This window comes from Labrus bergylta, chromosome 6, assembly GCF_963930695.1.
Source record: "Labrus bergylta chromosome 6, fLabBer1.1, whole genome shotgun sequence".
In the NCBI taxonomy this organism is placed as follows: domain Eukaryota; kingdom Metazoa; phylum Chordata; class Actinopteri; order Labriformes; family Labridae; genus Labrus; species Labrus bergylta.
In genome coordinates this window covers 14,642,947-14,656,587 of record NC_089200.1, presented here as the reverse complement: position 1 = coordinate 14,656,587, position 13,641 = coordinate 14,642,947, and the positions used below count along the sequence as shown (strand labels likewise).

Here is a 13,641-nt window from a genome sequence, read left to right as displayed (position 1 = left end):
TAAAAGGACAAGAAGCATCTGTGGACAAAGACAGGGGACAACTTTATTATTTCAGTTTCCAAGCTTTATTGGCATGATTGTAACAATGATGCCAAAGCATCAGAAATTCATACAAAAAGTTCAATAATAGTAATAATCAATAGCAGAGTAAAAATAACAATAGTGTGTGTGTGTGTGTGTGTGTGTGTGTGTGTATGTGTGTGTATGTGTGTGTGTATGTGTGTGTGTGTGTGTGTGTGTGTGTGTGTGTGTGTGTGTGTGTGTGTGTGTGTGTGTGTGTGTGTGTGTGTGTGTGTGCGCGCGTGTTTATATATATGCCTGATGGGTGTGACACTGAGAGCAGAGTCTTTCCTCCGGTGCCTGCTCAGCTCTTGATATTGGTCTGTCAGGGTTTTATTGGCATTAAACTGAAACCTCTCATTCTCTAAAGCTATATATCAAACACATATGAGAAATTGTGATTAGTGCAAGGTTATTTTGTTTTCACTCTTTATTTTTTATTTTTTTAGTTTAGTTTAAATTTCGTAAAAATGCTTCATTTTTGTTACATTTTTATAAGTTTTTGTTTTTGTTGTAAACAGTTCAGAGAAAGATATCAAACAACTTTAAAAAATATACCATAAAAATATTGGGTAAGGAAAAAAGTTTTTAACTTTGCAGCAAGCTCACCCAAAACTGGAATTAAGACTCTAATCTTCATTCATAAGCCTTTACTAAAGCTCACTAGTAACAGTCAGCAGGTGTTCGTTGGTGTCAGAGCAAATCTCCTGTCTTATTCAAAGTTATTTATCTCTGACATCAGAATATGGACACTGATAACTGATAAAAGTTTTAGGATGAAAGAGTATATTTGAATATTCTGTTTATGATGAAAGCGGCTGTTTGAGTGCATTGTAATGTTTTCTTTTCCATCCTCCTAATACTGCATCCTGTGTCAGTGTTGTAGTCAAATCACCAAACCTGAAGTCTGAGTCAAGTCCTATTACTTGAATCATGCCTTTATGACATTGTTAGCCCAATCCACAGTGATATAACTGCAGTCCGTGCGTCACTTTGACATGAGCTCTTACGTAGGCTTGGCGATCCTTAAGAAGTCTTGAACGTACGTGCGGTAGTAGCTGAGGAATCCCAGCAGCTTACGAAATTCTCCCACAGTGCTGACGGTCTTGTCTCTCAAAGCCTGAATGGCCTCCAGGTCCTTTGGGTCAACTCTTTCCCCATCAGCGGAGACCAACCTTCCCACGTAACGGACCTCCTTCTTAAACAGCTCGCACTTGGTAGGTCTGAGCTTCACTCTGTATTTCTTAAGGGCTCTCAGGACATGTCTCAGTGTCTCTATATGCTCTTCAAATGACTTTGAGTAGCAGAGAACATCATCTAGATAGGGTATGCAGTGTGCATAGTTGAGCAAGTCCTCCATACTCCTCTGGAATGCAGCCGGGGAATTAGAAAGTCCAAAGGGGATGCCCACCCACTCCATGGAGTATGTGCAAGAAGATGTGACAGAGCAAGAGGGTAGACCGATGGCCCCTCAGACAACCACTGAGCAGCATTACGGTGGTCAGACTGGCCAGCCACAACGATGGAGGTCCTCTCGAACAAGAAAGCCCACCCAGATGTTCACGTATGAGTCGTTAGGCCAACCCTCTTACCAATCACATGCAAGCTGTAACACAGTATCAATGCCATTCTGGGAAATTAATATGTGCCCTGTGACCTTCTACCCCCCTGCAAAGCCATCATACTTCACGCTAAACCAAATCCTTTCTTACACCCCAGCCATGCAATACACCGCACCATTAATGATGTACTGATTGAAATTCACACATATATAAATATACATTCAAACATATACACACCTTTCACTTACCTTTGGGTATATGTATGTTCCTGAAATGTTCCAAAGTTGTAAGAAATGTAAGAGTTTGAAGTGTCTGGAGCCCTTCTTTTTGTCAAGGAGCGTGTGACGCACACAAAACATTTTATGTTGAGTGAGCTGACTAATAAGCTCCCAGACGACTGCGTAGACATGGTATTATTTTAATAGACAACTAGTCACAACATGGTGTCAGAGTAAGTAGTTAGACTATGAACCCACTTGATAACAAACAAAAAAGAGAAGAAAATGGAGGCTTTCGAAGTCCCTACCCCACAGATGGACTGGGAATCATCCAACTTACCCGATGCCTGGCGTCGATTCAAACAACATGCCGAGCTCATGTTCACGGGCCCGCTCAAAAAGAGAACAGTGGACAAGAAATGTAGTTTTCTCCTGCGGTGGATCGGGGATCAAGGTTGGGACATAAGCAACACATGGACACTGACTGAGGACAATGCTAAATTGCTAAAAATGTACTATGACGGATTTTCAGCATACCTCACGCCAAAAGCTAACCCCATATTCGCCAGGTATAAATTCCATGAGAAAGCACAAGGGAGTGGTGAGTCATTCGAGCATTTTGTAACGGAGCTTAAACTGCTTGTTAAAGACTGTGGCTATACAAATAGTGAAGAAATGGTCAGGGACCGTATAGTGTTTGCCACCAACTCACCTAGAGTACGGGAAAAGTTGCTTAGTCACGGACCGGAGCTAACGCTAGACAAGGCGATTGATATAACCCGCTCCTACGAGCTAGCACAGGTGCAGCTAAAGGCTATGGCTACTGACAGCCATGAAGTGCACGCAGTACACCGCAATAAGCAAACAGAGTGCTCAGCAAAGGGGAAACAGTGCTTAAAGTGTCAAAAATTCAACCACTTTGCTAGAGCATGTAAATCAAAGCCCTACACCCCAAACAGAACAGGACATAGACAGGTACTCACAGCTGAACAAGAGGGTGATGATTTCAACTCAGACCTGTTTGTGGATGCTGTCACAGCACAAGAGGAGGATGAGGAGGATGCATATGCAGACATAGAACTGGGACCACAGAATGCAAAATTGACATTCAAATTAGATACTGGAGCACAAACGAGCGTGATACCTGCTAAAAACTTTAAAAAGTCTTTTTACAAGATGTTTAAGATTAACTTTTAACTAATCACAAAACTTCCCAAAGCCAATAAAATCAAAGTTATTTTTGGAATAGACATTAACAATACTCAAATCAAATTAACTTTATTTATATATAGCACTTTACACATAACACAGTTGATCCAAAGTGCTGAACAGCGCAGATAGAAAAGTAATAGATGCACACATTTTGTTTTTTGAAGAAGTTTACGAAAAAAAATCCATGTTCCAACATGTAGCATAGAAATCTTTGATGTTTATGACTGATTCAAGTGACACATAATACATCATTTTGTCAATATAATTCTGGGACATTTAAACCTAATGCAATACAATATATTAATCAGGACAAATAAAAACAGTGATGGAAAACTTGAATGTAAACTGGTTGAAATACAGTTCATAGATGACAATTCTCAACAGTATTTTATTCTACAGTCAGATCAGCAGCTTTCAAACTCTTGAGTGTTAATTGTTACTCATCCATCCATATGTTGTGAGACGTAATGCAGCGGCTTGAAATGTATACATTTCTAGAAAGACAAAATTGGACTATATAATTACATAATATGAAGGTGAAATAATAAAGAATAACTGTGATAGCTGAAGTTGAGTTTTATGAACAAACGTTGTCAGTAAAAAAACACAAAATCCAACAAATTAGGAGAATAAAATCAACTCAAAACTAATTTAGGATATGTTGTATGACTGCATCCAGATAACAGTCATGGTAATGAAGCTGACTAATATGAAGATGATGTAGAGGCCGAACAGCAGACGGTCTATAATAAAACCCACCTGGATCCAATCCTCTGAGCCCTGGTTTCCATCCAGCTGCTGCTTCAGCTGAAGGTGGAAGTCCTGGAGATCCCTTCCCAGACTCCTCAGCTCCTGCAGGGCCTTGTCCTCTTCAAGTGGTCCTTTCTGCTCTGGAGCCTCCCTGCCCTCTGCCACAGGAGAGGGCTCTTTTATTTCTGTAGCAGAAGAGTTGAGGAAGGAGGTCAATGGACATGTCAACATGAATAATATTCCCTGTAAAACCACATCTGAGGCCTGTCATCCTACCTCCTGCAGCAGGATTTTGGATGACCCTGTCCTCTAGATCGCTGGGTTTCGGAGAAAGCAGCACCAGGCGGCCCAGGATTTGAAGAACCAACACCCGGACAAAGCGGGGAACAGGACGGTAGTGGGCGGAGCCACACAGCAGGTTGGTGATGAGAATGGTCTCCAGTAAACTAGCCACCATCATAGTCAGGCACAGAGACAGGAACACATCTAGGACAATATTGATAAATGCTTTTTAAAATGATCCTTTACATTGCAGGCTAAACCAAAAAAACAACAACAAAGAACTGTAACACGCTGAAAGTCTATACATTTAAGTAAGTAATAAATGTATACAATTATCGTACTTTAAATACATACTTTAAACATAGTAAGCAGGTAAGATCTGGCAGTTGCAGGGTTTACTAAAATGAACATTTAAAAAAGATAGAAACACTTCATACCCTATCGGTTCTTTTTACACAGTGAATCAGACTGCTGTCAGGCAAGACAACGTTACAAGTAGCCCAAGAGTATTCATGCAAAATCACAATTTCTAGTGACCCAAACATTAGTTAGTTAAACTGACTTATGAGTGGTATGGTGTCCCCAGTGATGGGCAGCAGGTCATTCATGCTGAACAGGAAGACTGTGTAGCCCAAGATCAGGGTCATCTTGAACAAGGACCGGTCGACGCTCTTGGGAGGCAGCACAAAGCTGAAGAGGTCGACTGTAATGAGGAAGCAGCTGGGGATCAACAAGTTCACCACGTACAGGGTGGCCTGGCGCCTCACTGAGACCTGAAACAGTCCACAGCAAATGGTAGACTTCACTTGTTAATTTTCTGCTGCTTGGGGTACACTGTAATTTAACACAGGTTAGAGTTGTGCACAACAGCTTTGGCTGGATGGTTTTATGACATAACTTTACTGTAAAGCTAATTGTTTTTCTCCTTTCTATATTGCCAAATAAAAGACAACACATGTCCAATTAAGAACATCTTGTTTGTGAAAGCTCTTTCTAGTTTACATCAGCACTGCAGACTCCATACAGTGGTTGACATTTACCACATCCTTCAACACGTTTGGGTCAAAATGTTAAGATACAAAAACAAATCTTCTTCAATAAAAAAGGTTTAAATACATTTTATTATGTTTTGATGACTGCACTAGTGACTGTTAGCTACTGTTCACATCATTAAATCTCTGTGAATAATCATATTTTTCCCTTTAATATTTAACTTTGACCCTGAAATTCTTCAAACACAAATTATAAAGCATTTAGTCACACAGTCTAAACTCTTTCCCTGACTTGTCAATCCATCATCCTCCCTGTTGTTCAAAGAAACAAAACAGTATAATGTGGCACTTTGAAAGGGTAAAGTGTGAAATTATCTTTTCTTACATAGAAGCGAACCTGTTGGTAAGGATCTCCTGATGTAGTCGGATATATGTACGTCTTCACTGTGATTCCGACCAGTTGCCATTCACCCTTAGACGTCATCACTTGTTTAGAGAGTTCTACTATTTTCTCTATGGACGAGTGGTTGACGTAGATAGCAGAAACTGAAAAAAAAAATCAAGTCAATCTACAGTATGTCTAGTTCCATTTAAAAGATAAAAAACCCATTTCAATTAAATATATAGAATATATAAGAGTCAGCAAGGGATAACTGGTGTATACTTACTAGTGTGTAAGTAGGAGTTGAAGCTCAAAGTGCAGTTCTGGATGTCAAATGGAAACGTGTAGATGTCCAGTCTGCAGGAGCTGACGACTCTGACAGGCATTTTATCTATCACACGGCCATCAGAAAACAGGTAGCTGTACGGGACGACTGGAGCCGAGTTCTTCTCCATACTACAGGAAGAGAAAGCACATAAAAGAAAGTGTTGGGAAAATCAGAGTAGTGTGTGAATCCCTGTAAGATTATTAACAGTAAATACAGTTAAAATAGCGTTTTGGATGAAAGATGAAAGTCTTGAAGTACTTCAACTAAGTCCAGTTGTCACCGGGATCTAGATGTAAAATTACCATGACCTGGATATCTGAGAACCTTCACAGACGGGGAGTTGAATATAATTCTGTAAACCTGTCAGTGAATACGTGTCTTTAATGTTGGGATCAATGAAAATAATTTATTCAACTGACAGCTAAAGATGCCTTAACATAGCATATAGTACTTACAACTCATTGATAACCACATCTGGTACCCAGAGCAGATTCCTTGGGATTGTAATCCACGACGAACCGCACTGTTCTGGGTCCCAGCTGACAAACTCATTTCTCCACACCTGCATCATGAATCAGACAGATACAACACATAGCAGAACAAAGAAACTGCAATCATATTTTTCCTTGTACTCTGTGTGGTTATTTGTAAAGAAAGTTCTTACCAAAGTTTGCCAGATATACGTCGTCAGGAGTTGCGCCTTTTCATCCTGAAAGAGAACAGACATTGGTTTTATGCTTTCTTTTCTAATGGCCGTTCTCTCACCTGTTACACTCAGTGAAATGTTCTAGTTGAGTGACAAAAAGGAGTTTACATTCTTTACAAGTGGAAGAAGTCCAACATGAACTCAGTGAATGGTTTTAGGTTGACCTAGTGCCCCTTACCACTCCTAAAATTCCAGCCAGGATAAAGTCAATGGTGACGTTGGTTGGGGTCGACATGTCCGTCACAGGTCTAATGGTACTCAGGTCGAACACCGGTTTCAGAGCCTCCAGCAGGGACAGCGGGTCAGGTCGGGTACAGTTTAGCATGGCGGGGCTGCACGGGGCTGCAAAGGGAAGAAAAAAGGTGTCATTATCATAGCTGGAGTAGACCTCATATAAGTAAACAATTGGTCCTAAACACTGTTCTCTGCAGGTTGACTCTGTTTAAAAAAGAGGTGTCTTTTTTATTTAAAAAACCTTTAGATGTTATTTAGAGGGCTTAAGTCTACATCTTCCAAATAATTTTTAATAAATATCTCAAATATTGCCTTTATTTGATGGTACACACTGGTCTAAGTTTGCCTAATCATTTAAATATCTCAGTAAATTCTAAATCCTCTGACTTCAGGGATACTGGACATGGCTGCACACTCAACTTATAGAAAAAAAGCAAAAAAGTATAATCAGCTGCTGGTCACTTGGTAAACATATATAACATGTTTTCATAGGAAGAATAAGCTTTACTTACCATACAAGAGTAGAGAGATGAAGACGAAAAGAACCTTAGAAGGCTTGACTTTCAGCGGGCAGCACTAAAAACATCAACATTGGGTCAAAAGCGGTTGTTAGTCTGATGGTGTGCTAGTGGTCAGAGTCAGTGCTCAGTTACTCTTTTCAAAGTTTTGAAATTTGAGTCATTAGAGTACCTAAATACTAAAGGATAGTTCAATTTTGAAGAAGCATTAGCTAATGACATCAGGCCAAAAATATAAACAAAAAAACTTAGCATTAAGTATTTTTAAATTCATTTTTAGCCAGGTTAGATGATAACTCATCCGTTAAATATATTTGAATATTTGTTATATGCTTATTTCAGAAAAGTTTGAGTTGGCGCACTTTGTGAAATTCTGATTACCTTAAGTTCAAATACATTTTTTTAGGAAAATGACATATGTCTAATTTTTATGTGAACGGGTTACATTTTGATCTCTGTCGGGGTTCTTCAGGCAGGTTAATATATCCGTATGGGAGGGGTGTTCAGCGGCTGTTGTTAGATGTAACAAATGTTTCATGTTGTTTGTTTTGAATTTACCTCGGGATCAATAAATGATCTGTCCATCTATCTTTTGTGCTGGGGGAGAATTTTATTGTCTTACCAATTATAATCTTTGTGCAGATTAACCTTGAGTCGTGGTATACTGTCATATTAAAATATAATGTGAAATAAACGTCAATAAAAGCCGAATGAAATTTTTCAAGTGATTTTATTTTGTTTACAATGGTTATCTCAATTTTAAAAGGTACAATATTACACAAAAGCTTTAAGCTACATCTAGTTAATGAAGAAGAGCTAATTTAATGTTGGAATATAACCATTCGCTATCACTAACAATGATATTGTAACTTTCTATATGTATAAATGCTCGGGCTCTGAAACAAATCATCAACATACATTACAAATGAGATTGTATAATAAAAGTTTAGCCACTAGCTACATTAAAAGAGCCCTTTAGACAACAGTTATCTACGAACTGTAAGAGTTCACCCAGATAATGATGATGGTAATGAAGCTGACTGATATGAAGAGGATGTAGAGGCCAAACAGCAGGCGGTCAATGATGAAACCCACCTGGATCCACTCTTCAGAGCTCTCGCTTTGGCCCATCTGCTTCTCCACCTGGAGACGGATGGCCTGGAGGTCCTTACCCAGACTCCTCAGCTCCTGAACGGCCCTGCCCTCGGCACCAGACCCCGATACATCTGAAGGCCCTTCATTCGCTGTCCGCTTTGCCACCACAGGCATTTCTAGTTTCAAAAAAGTTTAAGTATAAGAGAAATCAATCCAGAAAATGTCGTTTTTCAAATGTACTCATACATGTGGTGAACTTGAATAAGCAGTCATGTTGATTAATCTGATCTTCACTGTATGCCTATATTCACTTTTTTTTTTTCTAAATTTCACACTTGCCCAATATCACACTCAAGGTTGTGCTGTTGTACTGGATATGAGCAGGACTATGATTGGCCGTGCAGCCTAATTCTAAAGATAATAACAGCTGTGCTGCTTTTCATAACAAAAGCACAACCTGAAATGTTAATACTACTTTAACTTGAAGCAAATTGTAGTTAAACATAAAGAGACACTTTAGCATTGCTCCACTTACGCAACTCATTTCACAATTTATAGACACACTACTTTGTATTAAATACATTTATCTGTTTGTTTCTCTTTAACATGAAATAAGAGTCTACAAGAAACTGCCTATGATCTGTGTACCGAAGCGCTTTGGTTTTTTTGTCCTCTGAGGCAGGCAAACAACGCAGCCCAGGAACTGTAGGACAATCACACGGATCCAGTGCGGAAGGGGAGAGAAATCAGCAGAGCCATTCAGCAGGTTAGTGATGAGGATGGTCTCCAGTAAACTGGTCACCATCAGAGCAAGGCAGAGAGAGAAGAACACATCTGGCAGAGAGAGAGAGAGAGAGAGAGAGAGAGAGAGAGAGAGAGAAAGAGTGAGGGGAGAGATTATGGCTGTCATTAAGGTTTGCACTGTAGAGACTGTGATCTTGCCTAAAGTCTATGTGAACAAAATATTTATAAAAAATGTTTTTTATCAAACGTTCTTTCATTAGGATACAGAAAAGTTAACTTCAAAAACGGATTGTTAGAGAAAATACACCCTTTAAAACTGACTTATGAGAGGTATGCTGTTTCCAGTGACGGGCAGCAGGTCGTTCATGATGAGCAGGAAGACGGTGTAGCCCAGGATCAGAGTCATCTTAAAGGAGGATCGGTCCACAGCCTGAGGAGGCAGCAAGAAGCTGAAGAGGTCGACTGTGATAAGGAAGCAGCTGGGGATCAACAAGTTCACAACGTACAGGGTGGCCCGGCGCCTCACTCGGACCTGCAAAGAGAGAGAAAGACAAAAAACGTTGTCAGGTACCTCCATGTTCATTTGGAATTTATAATATAGAGATAGCTATCATTACTTTGGTAATGTAAGACAGCCTTTATGATTAAGATGAACTCAAAGTACATAAAAACTACTGGACAGCATGAAGAAAGCAGAAGATTTAAGAAAATAGCCTTGTGATCTTTCAAAGTTTTCATCTAATGCCACACAGTTATAGCTTAAATGTTAAAAAATCATTCCCTCGGTTTTTATTTTTATTTTTCATTTATTTTGTTTTCTTTCATGTTGTATGTATTCTTGTTTGTTTAAAAAAATATATAAAAATGTGCCAGGATGAACAAAATATGTGATGAAATTGTACAACTTAATGTAGAAAAACAGCCTGCAACAAGGTATTTGAAAAAATAAAAGTTTAAAAATGTTGTTGTAAACTTCAGAACAAAATAAGACAGATGTGAGTGTGAGGTCTGTTGTTTAAACTCGCTCCACACATTTACCACAGATGAACAACTCAGGAACTGAAATGGGTCTGAAAGTTACCAATATGTTGGACTTACAAGGCAAAAGTTTTAGACACAATAAGAACAAGGTTTGCTTGTTTTTAACCGAGATAAATACTTTTATATTTCATCCTGAGATGTCATTTAGAATGATCAGAATCCACCTACATTGAATATAAGCGCATCAATGTAGTCACTCTTATCTTGTCCTGATTCGTTTTTGTAGGAGGTGATTTCCAGCAGCTCCCACTCCCCAGTAGTGGTAATCACGTTCTTGGAGTTCAATGTAATGTTTTCTGCAGACCTGCCAAGCAAAATCTGGATGTCCATGGCTGCAGAGCACAGAGAAATATATTATCATGGAAGGTCAAGGCCAAAAAGATTACATGCCCATATTACACAGCAGAGTTTAATTACAATAAATAGGCCTTTAAAAAAAGGTTTTAGATTTGATAAACTTCCTTCAAATATGACTCATGTCGATCATCTTCTGTATTTTTTCCAGTTATTTTCCTTATGCTTTATGGATTAAAGGACATGTAAAATGAGATGGTAAATGAGACATTTGGTGCAGCGTCTTACCGAAGTGTATGTAGGAGTTAAAAGTCATGGTGCAGTTCTGTACGTCGAATGGGAAGGTGTAGATATCAAGGTTACACGAGCTCACAATTCTGACTGGTAGAGCATCGTGGACTTTGCCGTCATGGTACAGATACACGTACGGGACAAAGGGGGCTGTGTTTTCATCCATGCTGCACGAGTCAGATAAGCAGTGGAGGTTTGAGTTAATATGTGAAAAATGAGACCATGCAACTAAAAGTTATCCACATCTACAAACTGGAAACAGATAAATCCCCTTTTTTTTAATCAGAGGGGATTGTTATTTTTTTGGGGCTCCATATTTTTACACAGCCAAGACTGGGCACCTCATCTTCCAGTTAAAGTGCTCTTTTAACTGCCTGGTCAATCAATGTCAACATTGAGAGCAGTGAGGAATTTGCATAAATCACATTAGTTATATTTAGATATGTCAACTCCTGAGAATATCACTTCTATATAAAGAAAGTCAATGAAAACAGTAGATTGATGCTTCTAACAATTGTTGCTAAGCCAAAAGTCCTTAAATGTTTAGTTTTATTTTCTATAGAGCTCTATTGTTTTACATTGTTTTAAAAGTATCGAGACAGAATACAGACACCAACAAATAAATGAGCCACCCTGTTATGCTTGGGGACATTAACATTTATCATCTGACATTTAAAATTGGCCAATTCTACCGTACATAGCTGTTCTTCAGAATCTCTTCTTTCTATTTAAAGGACAGTGTTGTACATCGAAGTCATTGAAACTCACAATTCATTGATGACAATATCTGGCCCCCAAAACATGGATCTTGGAAGGGTAATCATTTTGGAGCCGCACTGGACTGGATCCCAGTTGACAAATTCATTCTGCCACCACTAAAAAACAAACACAAAACTGGTGTCAAAACTGGCTTGTATGGCTACAGCTTAAGTTTATGTAGCAATCACAATCAGATTCAAAGTGAGCTTCACAGTATCTGCGCAAATTCAAGGAATTCAACGCCTGTTCATGCAAAGAAATTGACACGGTATACGCTCAGCTTAAGAGCCGGACAACAAGCGCTTTAAAGGTTGTGTTATCATTAAACTACAGTTTACAGGCCTATTGACATATACTGTATAAACATTAAGAGTCTAAAGGGGTTAGACAATAATGCAATTGCAAGGATGGCAAAATGATGCTGAAATAGATGTTGAATAAGGTTATTTGGAAACAAGTTGATTTACTTACATAATTCAGCCAGATGTATGTTTTTAAGAGTTGAGCCTTTTCATCCTAGAAGACAAGAAGAACGACTTTACTATCAATGTTTTTTTTTTGGACACAACAAATCTTGTAGTCTCAGTGGAGAAAATGAAAGAGAGGTTTAATTCAGTCACAGGTGGTTGAAGACAGTATGCAATTGCACATTACTTTTGTGCTGACTTGTTCATCAATATTAAGCTTAAACTGGTGCAAACAATATTTTTCCTTGTGTTTTTAGAGTACTGTACATTTGTAAGTTGTATTAAAAAAAAACATTCTCAGAAAAACTAATTTTACTATTACATAGTTAATAGACAATTAACAGTGTACAGCAGCAGACTGAGACACCCACCCTGCAAGACAGAGCGCTACCGCAGGTCGTTCATCCCATCTGCCATCAGACTGTTTAATTAGACTCTTTAACAGCATCACCACCTCATGCTACACACTGTGTGTGTTTTTTTTAATAACAATAACTCTTTCCAGCGTAGTTACAGTGTCATTTTCTATTATTGTATTTATTATTGAACTGATGTAAATATGTTTGATTTTTAACTTCTAGTTTTATTTATATTAATTATATTCCCGTCTCCTGTTTTCTTGGGCTGCTGTAATGCAAAAATGTCTCCCATCTTATCTTATCTTATCTTATAATACTAATTATTTCGATCTACTGAGAGCTGAACTTACCACACCCAGTATTCCATACATGGTGAAGTAGGTTATGATGTTGGTAGGGGTCGTCAGGTTCATCACAGGGCGTATGGCCTTCAGGTTAAACACTGGGTTCAGAGCCTTCAGCAGGGCTGGTTGGTTTGACTCGGAGCAGTTAACATCGATGGCACCGTTTAAAGCTGATTAGAGAACAACAAAATGAACTTACACAGAGTAACCCAAACTGATTGCCTCAGATAGGCTTAATACTCCTACCTGGTATAAGAATGAAAATCACAACCATTGTGGGCCCGACTTGGGGAGGGAGCCACTTAAATGAAAAAAAGCAGAAGAAGAAGACATCAGTTACAAAAAAAGGATTCATAAAAAATATGGTCATAAGATACTGAAAAAGATACTTTACCTTCACTGCAGCGTCCCTGGATGTCATAATGTTTGGAGTTAGCGTTTCACCTGTTTTTAGAGGAAAGCGGTATGTTCAGTGTTGACTCTCTGTAGAGGACACTGAATAACAATCTCACAGCTGCATGACAACATTAGACAGCAAAGGCATCCAAACCACTTACCTGTCAAGCTATTTCTTGCAAGACTAAATTCACCCTCCGTGGCCAAGTTATACATAGTGCCACTGCAAACCGAGCGTGACGTGGACAAACCCCCGGCAAATGATGTGGGAAACAGAAAACTTTTCAACGCAGCTCCTTTCCCTGTGAGTGGTTTCATACAAAACAAAGAAAAAACCACAGTTCATGTGTTGCACCACAGTGTGTGACTTGCAGATGGCAAAGACTCACCACATCTGCAACAAGTGTCACACACGCTGATTGAATGCAAATAAAATCAAAAAAGGTGCTGGGTTGATTGTGTAAACATATTTTTGGTTTTTATTACCTGGATCATACTTCTGGGTTGTTTGGAGTACTGTAAAAACCCTATCGGTCGATTCTAGGGGTTCATTCGTTCAAAACAGCTAGCGGGGTCAGATTGGCCCAACACACTGGTTCATTCATTT

The 13,641-nt window shown here is 39.0% G+C and overlaps 1 protein-coding gene across 1 annotated transcript; it reads right to left on the bottom strand.

Moving 5' to 3' along the window:
* Positions 1 to 3,102: 3,102 nt before the first annotated feature.
* Positions 3,103 to 13,543, bottom strand: LOC109987987 (uncharacterized). Its single transcript, XM_029278343.2, has 20 exons — positions 13,196 to 13,543; positions 13,033 to 13,082; positions 12,885 to 12,939; positions 12,645 to 12,808; positions 11,940 to 11,984; positions 11,478 to 11,584; positions 10,707 to 10,876; positions 10,293 to 10,456; positions 9,405 to 9,615; positions 8,988 to 9,173; positions 8,340 to 8,515; positions 7,239 to 7,302; positions 6,671 to 6,834; positions 6,451 to 6,495; positions 6,242 to 6,348; positions 5,745 to 5,914; positions 5,462 to 5,622; positions 4,647 to 4,857; positions 4,079 to 4,288; positions 3,103 to 3,987 (listed from the first exon to the last, which is right to left on the bottom strand). The coding sequence occupies exons 1-20, from the start codon at positions 13,350 to 13,352 to the stop codon at positions 3,704 to 3,706; spliced, it is 2,901 nt and encodes a 966-aa protein (XP_029134176.2). The 5' UTR covers positions 13,353 to 13,543; the 3' UTR covers positions 3,103 to 3,703.
* Between the last annotated feature and the right edge of the window lie 98 nt (positions 13,544 to 13,641).

Coding starts and splice junctions, on each gene's coding strand:
- LOC109987987 (XM_029278343.2), bottom strand. CDS start 13,352: ATGAAACCACTCACAGGGAAAGGAGCTGCGTTGAAAAGTTTTCTGTTT. Junction 12,809..12,884: donor GATTTTCATTCTTATACCAG/GTAGGAGTATTA, acceptor TTCTCTAATCAG/CTTTAAACGGTGCCATCGAT. Junction 10,877..11,477: donor GATATTGTCATCAATGAATT/GTGAGTTTCAAT, acceptor TGACTCGTGCAG/CATGGATGAAAACACAGCCC.